Source organism: Diadema setosum, chromosome 19 (assembly GCF_964275005.1).
Source record: "Diadema setosum chromosome 19, eeDiaSeto1, whole genome shotgun sequence".
Taxonomy (NCBI): domain Eukaryota; kingdom Metazoa; phylum Echinodermata; class Echinoidea; order Diadematoida; family Diadematidae; genus Diadema; species Diadema setosum.
In genome coordinates this window covers 3,063,550-3,081,260 of record NC_092703.1, presented here as the reverse complement: position 1 = coordinate 3,081,260, position 17,711 = coordinate 3,063,550, and the positions used below count along the sequence as shown (strand labels likewise).

The following is a 17,711-nucleotide window of genomic DNA, read 5'->3' as shown; positions in this document are numbered from 1 at the left end:
CTTTTGCAAACAAACTCTTCATATATAATGCATAGCTGTACTCTGTAAATTATTATGCACAAACACACACACACACCCGTACAAGAAAATATGTGCAGCATGATATGCCAACCATCATAGCATACTATGCACTGCATTTCACAAACATAATATCATTAGGTGATGAATGACAGTTACATACACCAATCCACTCTATCTCTGAATGACATGAATTTATTACAAATGTCAGAAATACACACGGAAATTACATTAATTTCTTTTTTTTTTTTTGCAAATCTCTTTCTCCTGAAAGTAGAATTTTCAGGGGAAAATATACACTTTCCACTTCAGCAATTTATGGTCTGAAGTACTGGTGAACAGAAGTACAGAAATACTAACATAATGGGTGTAGATTTATTTTTGTTGTTTTTTTCTTCTCGCTCCCTTGGTAGACAGACAATTAAATAATTGATCTTTGATTGAGATTGACGAGGGTGTTTCATGATAAAAAAGAACACTTTACAGGAAAAAGACCAATGATGCTAATTAGTGTATTTGAGAGAAAATATTTACACATTTACATGACAATATTACTTTACAAGCTTCATAGAAAATGGTAGAATACAAGTTCTAGAAAAAACAAACAAACAAACAGACAAGGTAAATCTCCAGACCTCCCACAGATGGCAATAAATGCCAAGCTTCTGCTATTCAAAATACAGAATTTCTTTTTCAAAACATCATTAAAGCCAAGACATAGTTCTCATATGGCTGCAGAACTGTTGATCATTACTCCAAAATGTACATCTATGCACAAGAAATGTGTGAAATAACACTGTAAGGACACAATTTCAGTTAGATAATGATGAAAATGCAAGGTATTAGTCAAAAAGGTTCGCCGGAATTCCACAATCTCAGAGCTTACCCCATCGTGGTTGCTACGTAATTTTTCATAATTGATTATAGATACTTGAGAAATCGGGCCACAGCAATATCCATCAATCTTCTGCACTAAGTGAATCACATGCAGCTTGTTGGAAATTTTGATTGTAAGGGCATGATCGATCACCAAGCGACATTCTACCTCCCCACAATGCTGAACGAGGAAGGACTCTTCTGGAATAAAATCTGTGCATTATGATCGAACTTATTCTACATGCTGTATGCTTCTGATCTCAAAACACTCTACAACAACTTATCATCCTGGCAAATCGCGTCAGCCAGGCAAGTTTCTTGGTAGACCCTTTCGATGTAATGCACGCAAGTTCCAAATGGTGATGAATTTTGAGCCTTCTGAGAACTATGTTCTGGCTTTAATTTCACTTGGCCACTAAAGGGTGTAAGTAAAGGACTCGTAGGCAAATAACCTTGAGACAAATGACTCTCCTCTAAGGGATGAGGCAATGGGAATAAAATTCTTGCCTGTGGGAACTACTGGTGGATTTGAATCACAAACCTCATGCTTGAGAGTCTGCAGTTGATCTACTTGGCCATAGCAGCTCCTCAAAACTGTTCATTGTAATACGAAGTTTCACAATATAGACAAACTTCATCAGTCATAACTTTATTCTGTTGAGGAGGAGCTGATATTGCTATAATCAGGGCTCCACACTAACTTTTATTTTTGGTGGCCCAAAAGCAAACATCTGACTTTTTTTGGTGGCCCGATCAGGCCACCAAATTCTTCATTTCTGAAATTTTGGTGGCCCGATGTGCGTTTTTGGTGGCCCTGGGCCACCGGGCCACAGGGCCACCGTTAGTGTTGAGCCCTGCTACAACACACATTTCCCATAGACACCTGCCCCAAGTGTGACTCCGGCCTTGTCTTCAACATGTTCAATGCTGTTGTGAGACATCAAGCACTTGTTAAAAGTCACACGGTCAATCATGATGACACACAATAAAGATTGAACATTGGGTATCTTGTCTATAATGTAACCCTTTGGCTACAGGAACCTGGTGGTCCTCTTCAAAATCTATGAGGATTTCAGAATGGTGAAGAAATTGGGTTAAACATCATTCACTAATGAAATTGGTAGAACCACGAAAATCTCAAGTTTGCAGGATCAACAGAGTACAAATCCTGAAACACATGCAGTCTTGTTTGGGCAAACAGGTGCAAAATGAATGCTGAAGGGTGTGTTTTCATACTTCATTCACAATTAACTTTGTAATATTATCCCTCTGTGTGTGTGTAGGGGGGGGGGGGCTGTGAGCTGTAATCTGCATACATAATTTTTTATGCCTCTCCTATTATGAAAACATTGAAGGGTCATTGTCCAGAGAATGAAGCCATGGAGTCAAAGGAAGTTGCTTGCATCTGGAATGACTGGTTGGGTCACTCCATTCCAATCTGCTGGACAGGTGTTCAGTGTGGCAAAGTCCTGTAAAGAGACCTTGCTGACCTCAGTCTCTGTGTCCCCCTTTCCCACGCTCCATCTTCCTAAAGACGTAGACTCAGAGATGGAATTTTAGCCTCTTGGGGCTGGGGGATGATGAATCATGAGTGAGACGAAAAGCAATATCTACAGAAGTCCCTGTCGCTTGAGGTCTTCAAATGTCTTCTTATTCACTACGTTGCCACTGGTGTCTTCAAATTCCTCCTGTGTAATTGAAGAGAGAGAGAAAAATAGGGAATTATGACAGATACTGTATAAACTGTCATTTTCACAGAGGTTTAATTTTTGCAAAATTACTGTGGGCCCCAAAATTTCAAAGTCCAATAAGATTAAAATAGTCAATGCTTCGGTTGAATACACAATAATGGAAAGGTACAGTGAGAGTAAGATGTCCAACTTAAAAATAAAGTTTTATATCAAAGAAAGTGCAGATATTAAAAAACATATTTGATTTGTAGCATTTCCCATAGAGTAATGAGAAGATATCTACTTCTTAAATTTCACAGTACAGGCAACTCTTGTCATAACAAAGTCCTCAGGACTGTTGTTGTCATACTGTAATTTTGTCATAACTGAATAATCATGTATGTAAAGATTATATACTGTAAAATGAGGAATGTTCATGTGCATTATAATTTCACAAATTTTGCGAGAGCCAAGATTTGCAAAATTTAAATGTATGTGAAGGTTCTTTTCTACAATATATGCAATAAATGTTAGAGGCAACTCACAAAAACTTTGTGCCGCAAAAATATTGTGTTTTACAGTAAATAATTTTTCGGAAATAAATTTTTACTTCATTCTAACCCTAGCATTTCATTACAACCATGTTTGTTAGGACAAGAGTGCATTGTCTTACACTAGCTTACTGTGTTTTATACTATGTACATTTTAGTTTCACGCCTACATTGCTCTCAAGTTTGTATATCACAAATTCTGTTTGATTCTTCCAAGCTTACCTCTGTGTCTGGTACCCATCTCTCAGATGCCTTGTTGTTCTTTAGCTTTTCCCACACTGCAGGAAAGAAGAATGACAAATAAAAAGAAAATTATGTCAGAATTTGATGTGATTACATCCAAACTCATGTACACCAAAGACATAATTATGTACTCAAAGTTGTACAGTTAAACAAATTAAAGACAATTACATCAAACTATGCAATACTACATAACTTTAGTAATCAACAAATTTCAACTCAATGAGAATGGTAGGATGGAAGGAGGGAAGGAGGGAGGATGAGGGAAGATTTTATTTTAAATTGGACTTGTCTACTCTGACAGGTTATTGAGCAGGTACTGTAAACCCCAAACACAGGGGAACCACACACACCAGGAAGGTAGGCACCCAAAATAGAACACGGATATGCAAGAGATGAAATCAATAGCTCTTGGTTACTTACATGCGAGAGCATCTTCGATAAGGGTGACGTTGGCAAAGTGGGCTGTGTTGGGGATACCGAGACACCTCATACCGTGGGCGTGTCGCCATTCCTGGTACAAAGACAAAGCACATGCCAAAATAGTTCACCATCACACAAGGCACATTTTAACAGACATAAATATTTCACAAAGTGTAGGACAAAGGTTTGATAAAATACTGATGAAAAAATTAACATATTTCCCTCATTTACATGCTGGTATTCTGCAAAGAATGGTTTGGTTTCTCTTTTGGTACAAAATGAGGTTTGAGCTCAAAACATGTGGAATTTGCACTCTGAAGACAAGAAGTAATATAAGCACACGAATCCTACTTTTTCTTCCTTTCCTACTTGATGAGATATCATATTGTTCCTGATAAACGAAGTCATCATATTTTAGGCCTTATCTACTATGTGGCCAGCATATGGTATCCTTCATAGTTTCTTTTGATTATAATGAAATTCACCTCTACAAATCAGCTTCTTGAAGCTGTTACACAGAGCTACAAGGTGTAGATAGATACTCCATGATAAAGACAAGGGTGTGGCGACTATCTTCAACTTTCAGTCACTTTAATTCTACTTTTACTTACAGCAAAGTGTCTCTGGAATGCTTTAGGTCCCCTGTAAGTTTGATTTCCGCAGATTTCACAGCTGTATGAGATGTTCAATCCATGCAGCTTGTATAACCAATATGGAATGGGCTGGAAAGAAGATAGAGACGAGCACATCCCAAAGTTTTGTTACATAATCTTATTCTTCCAATGAAAACAGGCAAGGCACAACAATAAAACTTGGTTTACAAAATTTCAGAAGTCCTGATACACTTTAACTCTCTACATGTGCTATGTCTGCATGCTTGACTCAGTTGACAGCGTGCCAAGTTCGCATCTTTCGCTCAAACACACAAAGCCGCCCAAACCGATCGATACATTACCAAATGCCACAGTGCAATGAAAGCGTCACTCGTGATTCCATTCCTATCACACCTAGCTTGCATTATGTGGTAATTGACCTTGACTCCCCCTACCCTGAAAAACATTCCACAGCCCCGGAAACAAACTTACATACATTCGTAAATTCATACATACATACATACATACATACATACATACATACATACACACATATACACCCTCACATACATACCAACATAAATAAAAAATACATACATAAACAAACCCACACGTATGGCATGATAAATACGTGTCGATTTGCAATCACTTTACAACCTCACTGTCTTCACAGAAAAGAAAACCAAACACACACATTGTATACTGTGAGGACTTCTGAACAGATAATTTGACGGCTGACAGTTTTACATTCTACAGCCCCTGAAATACTCTTATATACACTCATAAACTCATACATACATACATACATACATACATTGTACATACATACATACACACACACATACATGGCTGACAGTTTCACAAGTTGTCCCATTATATACCTTTCCATCCCAGCCAAGGGGCAGGTTCTTTGGGTTGTAGATGACCTCTTCTTCATCGTCGCTCTCACTGTCAGAGAAGTGCTCCTCATCCTCATCCTCCCTCTCTGTTCCTGTCCTCGCCTGCTTCCTCTGCACGTTCTCCTTAGTCGCGAGGCGTTGCTCCTGGCAACGGGACAAACAAACATCTTTCATGGTAACACTAGAATTACATCTTCCTCTCCAGTATACGCCATTGACTGTTCAAGAGAATATGATAGTTGAACATACGAGGATTTGCAAAGCTAAATCATCTCAATGTTTAAAAATGTCCTTCTTTCTTTCTCGCAAGTTTTGCTGATTTTCATTTGCCTTCACCCAAAGAAGAAATTGCTTGTTATCATCTTTCTATGTCTAATCATGACTGTTGAACTGCAAATCCCAGCAAAAGGAGGGAATAAACAGGTTTGGTGGCTGTCTTCGTGTAATCTGATATCAAACACGAAATCAATCGATATCTCTGCAAATCACATGGCATCATTAGATCATACCAGGGCTTGAAAGATGCACACTTTATATAATCATGTGGCTGTAAAGGCTGGGCTGATTGCTAGCCTGGAATGATTAGACCATTATGTCTTAGAATAGAATCTAGTGTACTTACTCCAAGCAGCTCTGTGAAGTAGTAAACTTGAGCTTCCAAGAAGGCTATCTCCTTCTGCTTCTCAGCATCCCTGAATTAGTGACAAGCAGACCACAAAATAGACAAGATAAGACAAAACAACCTACTCAGCATTGTCCAACATTTCTATTCAAATACACAATTTTTACTGCATACAAAATTGAGTTAGTACCTACTGCATCTTCAAATAAAGTACAACGAAGAATGCAATCTCTTGTCTGCAAATATGCTAGATTACAAATGAATATATATCAATTTTTGCAAAATGTTGTGAGGACCAAGAAATGCAACTCCTACTATGATAAGTATGCTACACTGAGCAAACACTCAACAATGATATTAATCAATGTTTGATAGAGACATTATGGTAGAGACCTGGAAGTAATTCCCCAACTATGAAGTTGTGTCCGTTTTGAACATCATTCACAGGCATGGATATCACAATGACGCATGAGAAATAATGGGCCATTGTATTTGTCTTATGATTCTTGACTTAGTTTCATTTGTGTGTTGCTGCTGTATTTTTTTTTTCAAGTTTGTTCTTTTATTTGAACTATGTTATTTAATGCTTCTATTCTGATTTATTCATTTATACATTTATTTATCTATTCATTATCTATGACATTGGTAACAAAAGCTTAACAATGCCTTACTTTTTGCCTGCCTTGGAGCCCTTGCCTGGCTTGCTCTTGGCAAAGAGGGCGGGGTCCAGCTGGTTAAGGGGAAGTCCCTTGGTGGTGAAGAGGCGCTGGGCTCGCTCCTCCAGGGTCCCACCGCACTTTAGACCTAGAGCCATCAGGGCTGACTTGAGACGATCCAGACCCAGTGAGGCCAGTTCCTGGGTGTCAGGAAAGGAAGGTGCATACGTCAGCGTTAAAGGCAATATTTACCATTTGCAGATGAAACAAAGACCCAGCGTTACTGCTTTAAAATAGTTCTTCCATGTGAGTTAGGGATAGAAACAATGACTGTAAAAATTAGAATCTGTATAATCGATGTTAAGTATTGCTAAATACACAAAATGTGAACAATGGTTATAGTAAAAATGTTTCCAGACTAATATGTCCACACTTATGGTGTATTGAGAAAAATACTGATATCTCCTTATATTCTAGGCTTTACCTGTAGGATGTTTTGTGATACAACAGACCTACAAATATGCAATAAATGTGATATCTTGATTTTTTCTTTTAAATCACTGCTCCCAATGGTAATCATTACCTTTAATGTAGTCCAGCCTTTTCTTTGTCTGACAATACAAGTGCCCAATGTTTCAACAAAATTTAAAGGAAGGTTGAGAGTAAGCTCATTTTGCACTGGAATTCCAAGTAGAACTCATTCTCTTTCTAATCCTAGAGAAAATCCTTACATAGTTTCACATTTCAATTAATTTTTATCTTTATTTCAAAAAAAAATTATACTAAATCATACACCATACCAACATGCATATCAATGTGAAACAACTGCATAGAGATAATCTGGCCAGATGGCTGTGTGTTAAATGAAATAGATAGAGAATTAAAGTTTTGCTCTAGCACCCTTTTGGGTCATCAGTGAGTGTATGAATCCCTATCATAACTCAACATTATGCAAAGAGTAAGAATGAATAAAGGAACACATGCTTCAAATCAAAATTTGGCAATGAAAATCTGATCATGTGTGAAATGAGCAAATAATCAAGCAATATTCTAACCTATCCCAAGACTGATGCTCAGGTCTGATGTGTATAAATATCACATATTTTATTCTCATGTGTGTTATATTATCAGTGATGTAAAGCAACCGTATCAGCCTTCGAGCTGCTGGATTGTTATTTTATATTTGTACAATAAACTATATTGAATTGAACTGAATAAAACTCTTCCTTGCATTATGGAAAGCTGCCTGATACTACAAACATTTATGACACACTCACTTCAGGTGACGAAAATGCAGACAGATCTAAATGAGCTCCAGCATGGGTCATGGCACTTGCTGCTTCTTTCTGCAAACAATTAAAAAAGAAATAGAAAGAGAAACAGAATGAAAAGGTACGTTCACACACCAATTTTATGAAACAAATGATGCACAGTTTTATGTTTGTGATGATAATGGCAATGCAGCACACTTTCAGGTATCACAATGTTGTGCAACATGCACCATTGTAAACACCCTTGAGTGTGCTACATCTCCACTAATGCATTCTCACTTGTGCATTACAATTACATTACGTTACATTTGTACAATACACTCGTATCAAAAGGTACAATTGTATACATAAGACATATAATTTAAGTTTGAAATACAGGCCACCATCTAGCGTCAGTACTTTGGCTAACCCTTAAGGTGTACAAGTAACCTGATTGTTACATTTGCTACATTTGTAGAATATACTTGAGACATGCCCTCTGCAAAATATTTATGTCACTCTGAGTTTTTTTTTTTTTTAATTGGAGTTTAGATATAAATTTCAAGGAGTATACAAAAACGAAAAAAAAAAGAGACTTGAAATAGACTTGTTAATCACCTAAATCTTTCTACCGAACGATAGTGCAATTTATTATTTTTTTTTCCAAATACATCTAGCACGATAGTGATATGCAATGCATGTGCGCAATCGGAACATGGAATCTTGATATCATTTGTAAAAAGGTATCTATGCGTATAGCTAGAACATGTACACATCAGTACCATTGCTTATGGAGCAGAACTTAAACATGCTGAGCACAAGTGCCATATCCTTACAGAGATATGATCTGATTTGCTGAAATATCTATACTTTCATGGGCTATTACAGGTGAATTATGGCTGTTTTTTGGTGTATCCTAGCTGTCCAGAAATTGGATTTCCAGGGAATTGGTACAATTTTTAACAATGACAAGGACTAAACCTCTAAACCTCACCGGCCATCCCATGAAAGTGCCTGCCTCCCACTGAGGGTCAAAGTCCTTCTTGACCTTGTCCAGTTCCTCGGGGAAGTCCAGAACTGGCTTGACCCTTGAGGCGTAGTCCTGTAGGTAGCTTAGCAACATCTCCAGGTACCTGAAGTGATACAGAGCAAGAAGCCAATCAGATTCCTTGAGATAAGACTACAACAGGCCTATTGATATATACAAAATGTAAAACAAAACACTCAGCTTAACCTATTCTACCCCCTGTTGCATTAAAAGTATCAATGACAGTAAGTAAATAGAAAGAAACCAATGTCACTAAATAAATCTGCCACTAAACCTATCTATTTGGAGATCATCATTTCACAATTTCTCTCCACAAAGACAGTGAATATAGGATAATCTGTAAATAGGTAAGGACTACACAGCATCCAAATGAATGCTTCAAAAATTCTACTTCCTGTTGTTTTATACACGTAGCTGTGGGTAAATACATAGCACTGTAAGTATACATTGTGCAGTATTCATTACGTCATGGTTAGGAACAGTGAAATATTATATTACTATTGGCAAAATGCATTTTGAATTCAAAGAAATAACCTACTTTCTTTGCATCACTTTGAGATAACCATTGCATTTAGCCATTTTGGTGACAAATACACATTAAGATTTGTGTCATTTTTACCTTCTGTACTCAGCATTCTTCTTGTCCTTTGGTATCTCAAAGAGTCGATCAAAGACTGAGAGGTACGTGACATAATCAATTTTCTGGGGAGAGAGCAAAAAAAAAAAAGAGGAAAGAAAATATCTTTACACATAAGCATGCAATGAGTGAAGGTAGTGACGGCAATATAGACACGATGAACAGTGTCAGTGTCAAAGAAGTCATTTGTATTCAATAAAGATGCCATTACTGATCATTTAGTACCATTTCAAATGCATAAAAAAACAAACATAAAGAAAACAACAAGAGAGACAGTTTTCGATTAACCCTTTCAGACCACAATCTCACTGACATTCTATACGACCTGATACAATACACGCTGTATATATATATATATATATATATATATATATATATATATATATATATATATATATATATATATATATACATAGGGCTGATTTGCCGGGGAAACATTGATGGATCCAGTTCTCATACAATTGTACACATGCTTATTTTGGTAAGCAATTCAATGGGCAATGTTTCTATATTTATATGCATGGATACTTTCTACCATTGAAGAAGTAGCATTAAACTATCTCATGAATGGATTTTTTTTTTTTTTATATTTTTTTTAATATGGAGCCCAGTCTGTAACAAACAATTGTTTCTATGCCATGCTATCTTGGGGATACTTTCTAGTTGTTTGTAACAATCTCTACTGTAAAAATAAATAGTATCAGCAAACATGTTCATCGCAAGAATACATTTACACACATGAAACAAATTGATATTTGTGTCACACAATGATCTACTGTACATGCAACTATACATGTAAGTTCCCGATAAAATCCCATTTCCTTTGCTCATTTTCATTCATATTACATATTTCTGGTCAGTTTCTGTATATATGTTTGAATTTACTCAATAAAATATCACAAGCCAATATTCAAAACATCCATGCACACACAAACACACACACACACACACACAAACAAATAGACACACACACAAACACATATACACTCACATACAAGTTGTACCTTCACACTCAAATGACAAGAAAGAACAAAAACAACACAACAACAGCAATATATCCTGATGTAGCTTCCCCTTCAAACTGTTTTGACATTGCTATCATAGGTGAAGGGTGGGGGGGGGGGGGGACTCACCTCAGCACTCTTGAGGTTGATATACTTGTCGTAACACTCATGCATATCAAGGTACTTCCCGTAGCCCTCTTCATCCTTGAAGTGGACTAAACTCTGGGCCTCGTCCGTTGGGTTCTCTCGCTCATCTTTCAGCTGCTCAAACTCGATGGACATCGGCACAGAAATCTGTGGGACGTTGAAAAGTAGGGTGTCATTACACAATTGATACTCAATTACACCAGTCTGGGTCTCATTTATTAAAAGTTAGTGGTCTACAACTTCAACTCTGGCACTGACAGGGATTTGTCACTGTGATTCATAATTCAACAAAAGAAGCTAATAGAGATTTGCAACCAGTAGGCATTAACAGGATGCTGAAAAGAGATGATTATCAAGTGGAACTTATGAGAGCAACAGTGTAAAACAACAACAGAGATATGGTATACTTATGCTCTGTTTTATTATCATTTAAGATTTCTAGCACTTTGGGTTCTGTTCAATGGCATCATATGTTCCAAGGAAAATGGCATGCCCCAGAAAAATCCAAATACATGAAAAATACTTGAGAAAATATTGTATTTGTCTTGGAATGATGTGATACTTCCTCTTTTGGCACCTACAGCAGATCTCTTATAGGTGGCAATTCCCATTTGAAATATCAAGCATCAAAATTCTACTCTTACATTTCACATCCTCTTTACCAAATAACAAAAAAAAAAAACCCAAAAAACAAAAAACAACAAACAAAAAACACAGCAACACAAAAACCCCAAAACAATAGTGATTAAAGGACAAGTTCACCTTCATAAACATAAGGATTGAGAGAATGCAGCAATATTAGTAGAACACATCAGTGAAAGTTTGAGGAAAATTGGACAATCGATGCAAAAGTTATGAATTTTTAAAATTTTTGTGTTGGAACCGCTGGATGAGGAGACTACTACAGCTTGTGAGTCATATGCGTACAACAGTATAAAGAAAATGTAAAGAAAATTCAACATATTTTCACTTTTTTCGCATAATAAAAGAGCACTTGACTTGCCTCTTTCTAAAGGCAGGTGAAATGATATTACCCCGAACATATGTCGGTAACGAGTCAAGGGAATGTGTACTTTTTTCAAAAGATGAAATTTTGTGAAATTCTCTTTGTATTTTCCTTATATTGTTGTACGCATGTGACATCTAAGTTATTCATACAATGCAGTAGTCTTTTCATCCAGTGGTTACTGCATTAAAACTTCAAAAATTCATAACTTTTGAACGGATTGTCTGATTTTCCTCAAACTTTCAATGATGTGTTCTGCTAATATTGCTACATTCTCTCAATCCTTATGTTTATGAAGGTGAACTTGTCCTTTAAAACTCTTTGTGGTATTTGTCACTTCCCAGTAATTGAATGTTTGAAATTTTCCCAGGTGCCACTGCAACCTGATGTGTTAATATCTTCTGACAAATGTTAACATACCACAGCAAATTTGGTCATGTGACATACTAAGCATGAGTCAATAATGTTGACAAAGACAGATACACTTCCAAGTTGAGCAAACACATCAGAAATTACTCTCCTACACATGGGGGTTACAGTTGAAATACACTCAAAATACCTCATTTGGATGCCTTCTGTGAAAGTCCTTGATGGTTTTAAGTCTGTTGTAGAACTCAGCAAACTCATTGGGACCAGACAGGGCTTGGATTTCCTCCTTACGCAATCTGTATAAGAATTGTGCCACAACAAAGAATAAAAGAATCATTGACTTATTAGGCACCGGTATATACTTAAAAAGTTAAATCTTCTCTTACGGCAACATACATGACAACTCTTGGAGTCATTTTATCTGCCTCATTGCGACAAAATCTACAAATTATTTCACACAGTTCTATACCTTCCCAGGCTTCGCTAACATCCGAGAATATAGTATGTGGATTCAGAGTACACCATAAAGCAATACTAAAGTATACCATTTCCATTTTCACAAAGAATACAAATACACACACACACACACACACACACACACACACACACACACACACACACAAACTGAAATAAATGAGCAAACACTTGACATCAATTGAATCAAGACTCGGTGGCTATACCAAGAACTGAAATAATGTAGTTTGTGTACACAAAATATCTGAGCAATTTAGGTCATGACAAGTCATGACGAGTGATAAAAGTTGTTTCATTCGCAAGCTGCTTCTAAAAGACATGATGCAGATGAAGACCAAACATACCATAAAATCAATTGATAGTGATCCTTCCATTATATTGATGTGTGCAGGATGGTGATAAAAGGTGAAAGAATCTGTTCAGCATGTGTCTTGTATCAAATCTGCTTTATCAGACAACCATTCTCATTCTTACCCATCTTTGTCCTCATACAGTTCCTTCAGCGTGTTGGTTCCATCAATATATCGCTGAAAATATGAAAATAGAGCAAACATATATTTAGGAGAACCATCTGAATACAAAATTCAAAAGTATGGATTTTTGTGTGGCATTGTTTTAACAAACACGACATTGAGACACAGCATAAAATACCACTGAATGAAGTAATCTTATCACACCATGATAAAGCCACTCTGCATCTTAGGTTTAAAGTGCTTTCAGAGAAACTACAGGGAAAGTATAATCTCCTTGCTACTGTAGTAAAAGATGGATACGTGTACGTAAATGCCATCTGCACACAATATTTAGTACACACTGCTTGGACTTGCTTACTATTATTAAAAGATACAAAATATGAACTATGTACAATGTATTATTTTTCCATTCTATGGTTAATGACAACTTGAAAAGTTGGGGTAAGAACTCTGAATACTTATGATAATGGAGTACATGCAGATCATGAATCACAAAAAAGCATAGGTTTAACCTTTGTTGGACAGAATTTTCTCAACAGCTTTCTGTGGATTTTGTGACAATGACTCACAATCACAAATGAATGTCACTGTACTTTTTAGTTTCACATCAAGTACAGATATCCAATGTACAGCGTACATCTCATTCTGGCAGCGTTACATGTGACACTTAAACCTGATTTACACTTGCACACAATTCTTATGATATGTTTCATATTAAATATGAATGAATTCTTATTACAAAATATTACTGGGATAACTGAGGAAACAAGACATGTGAAAGAATTAGAGGAATGTGATGCCAAAAAGATGCTCACAACATTTGTAAGCCTTAAGCACTTTATGAAGTCATGTGCAACATGCAAAATGAAGTTACATGTATGACTAGACAACAGAAATTATAAAATTAATTTACTTACATCCAGGAGCTGCTTTGCTCTGAAGTCTGAGTTTATCTGTTCTCGGTTCTGCAAATGAATTATGATTACAAAGTGACATTATCAACCCATACAAAGTATTAATTACCAGAAATAAAAACTTTTTTTTTCTTTTGGTTACTGCATTCCGTCATATCAGTATCATCACATTGACTTACTGTATCACATGATAACTGAGAGCAGGGGGGGGGGGGGTTGTTTCATGAAGAATATAAGTTGATCTTAAATTCTAAGATCAACTTGAGTTGAAATGATGGTATGCTGTGTCTTCAGTGATATTCTAACTTCCAAACAGAAACGAAATTTTGGCAAGACTTTTTCATGCAGGCATGAATATACAAAATAAAAATAAATCAGGAACGTCCAAGGAATTTTTGTGTAAATTTTGTATGTTGATTACAATTTAAAGTGGATTCTGAAAACAATAAATTAGATTGAACAGGAAAACCAATGACATGTCATTCACCTGTATTCACCTGTCTTGTCAGGCCTCTGGAAGACAATAGTCTTGTATGGTAAATGCCCTCTTACTTTAAGTAAACTTCCACTGTATGTCAAACTTGAGTACCTTGTCTTCTTTAATGCAGTAATGACTGCTACTATTTGAGATTATTACTCTGCAGAGTATGTGAATTTCTTGTACTTGTTTGACATTAATGCATCGACTTCTGACTTGAATCTGTTAACTGTAAAATTAGTTGCTTCCACAGCTGACTTTGGTAGCATATTCCATAATTTGAAGTTGATCTTGAAATTCAAGATGAACTAAAATTCTTTGTGAAACACACTCCCATTGGCTCCAGACCATACAATAATCAAAACATTAAAATAGGACCTCACAACCATCATCAAATCATCATGTTGATCATGATGGCATACTCGTGAAATAGGCCCTACCACTGCATGTCCGTACTAACTACGGCAGTTTACCAGTTTATACTCGTGAATTCAGCCCCACGGTGTAGTGTTCATCGATACATAAGCACAGCGGTGGGGCTTTCTTCCACAGTACAATACTTGTGAATGCGGCCCCACCAAACGCCATTTACGCGAGATTGATACAGCGGTGGGACCGATTTCCACGGCATGGATCCTTCTCCTAGCATCTTTTGTCCTCCCTTTCTTCCGTTTTTTTGTTCTTTGGTCTTCCACTTTTTATTCTCGGGAAGGACTCCCTAAATGTCCCTCGACTAATTTAATGGCCAATTTAATCATAAATACAACCCTAACCTAACCTTGCTTGCTAACACATGGGTGCACGCGCACTGCGGTGGGGCCAATTTCACAATTTTGCCATCATGATCATATTGTTTATGTTTGAAACATAACATCTAAACATTTTCTAACGTCAATTATGGTATGGTCGCCACTTGTGTGTAATTCCTATGCACTTCCGGGTTGGCGAACTAATATCGGCACTGAATTAGTTCGCCGCCCATGGCCTGCCACATATTATTAGCGTGTGTGTTTATACACACACTTCAATGAAGGATGCATCGTCCGTTACTCACCGCGTTTGAAAACCTCCCTTAGTATGCAACCCGAAATCCATTCTAAATCAAAAACATCCTCGCATTAAAATGGTTTTATCACCATATGGTAGAATATATTTTGATTACAATTATTTGTGTTTTTATGGAGGAAAAAGGTGAACTATGAATGTATTTTGAGAGTGATGAAAATCCGTCGCCCAAGCTGATCTCCGATCGCGGCGCACGTTACATGCGATGTGAATGTCTGGCGACCTTACCGCAGTGGCAACCATACGGTAATTGACGATAGGACAGGTGCATAACTGAATATTAAAACAAACTTGTAAATTTATTTGCCATCTCAAAAGCTGGTTTTATAACACAGTACAACCAGCACCAGGTGACAACACAAACACTAAACAGGCACTGTGACCAGTAACTGCGACCAGCCCCAACGTGCAGCGTTGGGGCTGCGCCGTTTTCGCATTCAGATCTTAATGTTGTACAAAACGGGTGCCGTTGCGGCGCTATATTTCCTTAATTTTTCAACAAAAACTACTAGGAATACTTACATGGGTCGATTAAACCTAAATGATTCAAATCGGCGACTTTTTGATGCATTTCATTGCTTATGATGCAGAAAATGTTGTCTTATAAGGCGAATTATCTTCAGCTCACCGATGCTCACTAACGTTGCATGCTAGCCTTTTGCAAGGCCCTCTCGCTGTAACGGACGAGCGAACGGACGAGCGAAGCGAGTCGCGCTACCTTACTCGGCTGGGCTCTCTACACCACGCAGCGAGAGGGCCTTGACAAAAGGCTACGTATTACTCGCTACATGCGCAGATGCTTACTAATGGATATACACGTTCAAAATGGTAGCACGGCTCTCCCACTAGGGCAGGCCGCTTACTCCTAAAAAATGTGGAAAATTTTGCAGTTTCCAGATAAATTGGTGAAAAGAACCAAGGCAATGGGGTAATGTGTATTTCATTTTTTATTGTCACTGTGTTTATAATAGAAATTTACCCATAATTTTTTCGTGAAGTCGCCGTATGTGGCAATAGGGAGTTGTTCGTGGTTCTCACTTTAGCGAAACTGCAAGGTAGCCGCCAGGACCCCGCCGCATAGCGGCGCGGTCTCCGGGGCTATGTGACCAGGTGACAACAGGCACAGTCAGAGATCAATCATGGCCATACCCCATAGAAACGTTCTACTAATACTAGCCATAGGACTACCCATATGGAGACGTGATGTGAGACCTGATCAGTGATCAGGTGATGGAGTCTGTGAGCTGCAGCTGTGCACGTGAGAGCTACAATTACAGTGCAAGCTGCAGTGCACTCACTGCATGGCACCGCACTGTACTGTAGTGTTGCAACAAAGTCTTTCCAGCTTGAATAAACACACACACGCAAACACACACATAAACAAACGAGTGGGACAACACGAAACAGTCATCATGCTGCATACTGCACGCAAAGTAAGCAGGCTCAGTTATCACATTTTACCACCCTGAGCTCACATTGGTTTTCTTGTGAAGGGTCTCTTTGACGAGTGCATCGATGACTCTCTCCCGCTCTTCATGTATTCTTCTCTGCTGCTCGAGAATTGTTTCCATTTTGGTCACTTGTATTGCATTATGTCCTGAAATTATGCTCACGATTTCAACACGTTGCGAAAAGTACAGTGCATGCACGCACGCACGCACGCCGTGTACCGCGCGCACAGCCATACCTTGTAATACTTTACTGTAGTACACAAAGTGTAGCACACGCGACGCGACAACACCGAGGGCTTCAGCAGAATGCTGCAACTAGCTGCAGACACCGAGAATTACCAAGCTTACACCCCCTGTCGCCCCGGCAGCTAAGGGCTAAGGCACGGCAGTCGGCCCGGCAAGGCCCCTGACTGAGCGCAACAGGCCTGCTTGAACTTTACTTGCTAGGTGTGGTACCTGTATTAGTTGTAATACAGTCATTTTTTTTTCTCTGTGTTGATGTGACATACCGGGTACTCTTCTCTTAATCAATCTTCTATCTCTTGTCTTATATAACAACATTTGTCATTAAACGAAATGCGAAAGTCCTGAGTTCCAAGATCAGACAAGAGCACTTGTAGTTGTAGTAAGTACGTAGTTGAAGAGAGACAGTCGAGAGTGACTGCTCGAAAATATGTTAGTTTGAATTTTGATTGTTACTTGATGTAGATCCTTAGATATCTAGGTCTAGGCCTAGTAATGTATTGTTAGTTAGGTTTGCAAGATTTGAGTGTGGGTGGGTTCTAGCCTAACTAGCTAGTGTAGAACCTATCTTACCAGATTATCAGCAGTGTGATCAGTGCATGCG

At 37.8% G+C, this 17,711-nt stretch overlaps 1 protein-coding gene across 1 annotated transcript; it reads right to left on the bottom strand.

Moving 5' to 3' along the window:
- Positions 1-191: 191 nt before the first annotated feature.
- LOC140242871 (splicing factor 3A subunit 3-like) lies at positions 192-17,028 on the bottom strand. The gene is made up of 15 exons (XM_072322617.1): positions 16,889-17,028; positions 13,874-13,921; positions 12,958-13,010; positions 12,200-12,305; positions 10,617-10,781; positions 9,466-9,548; positions 8,793-8,931; positions 7,826-7,894; positions 6,564-6,748; positions 5,893-5,962; positions 5,253-5,414; positions 4,390-4,500; positions 3,779-3,869; positions 3,338-3,393; positions 192-2,582 (listed from the first exon to the last, which is right to left on the bottom strand). Exons 1-15 carry the CDS (start codon positions 16,982-16,984, stop codon positions 2,505-2,507), a joined length of 1,512 nt encoding a protein of 503 aa, XP_072178718.1. The 5' UTR covers positions 16,985-17,028; the 3' UTR covers positions 192-2,504.
- Between the last annotated feature and the right edge of the window lie 683 nt (positions 17,029-17,711).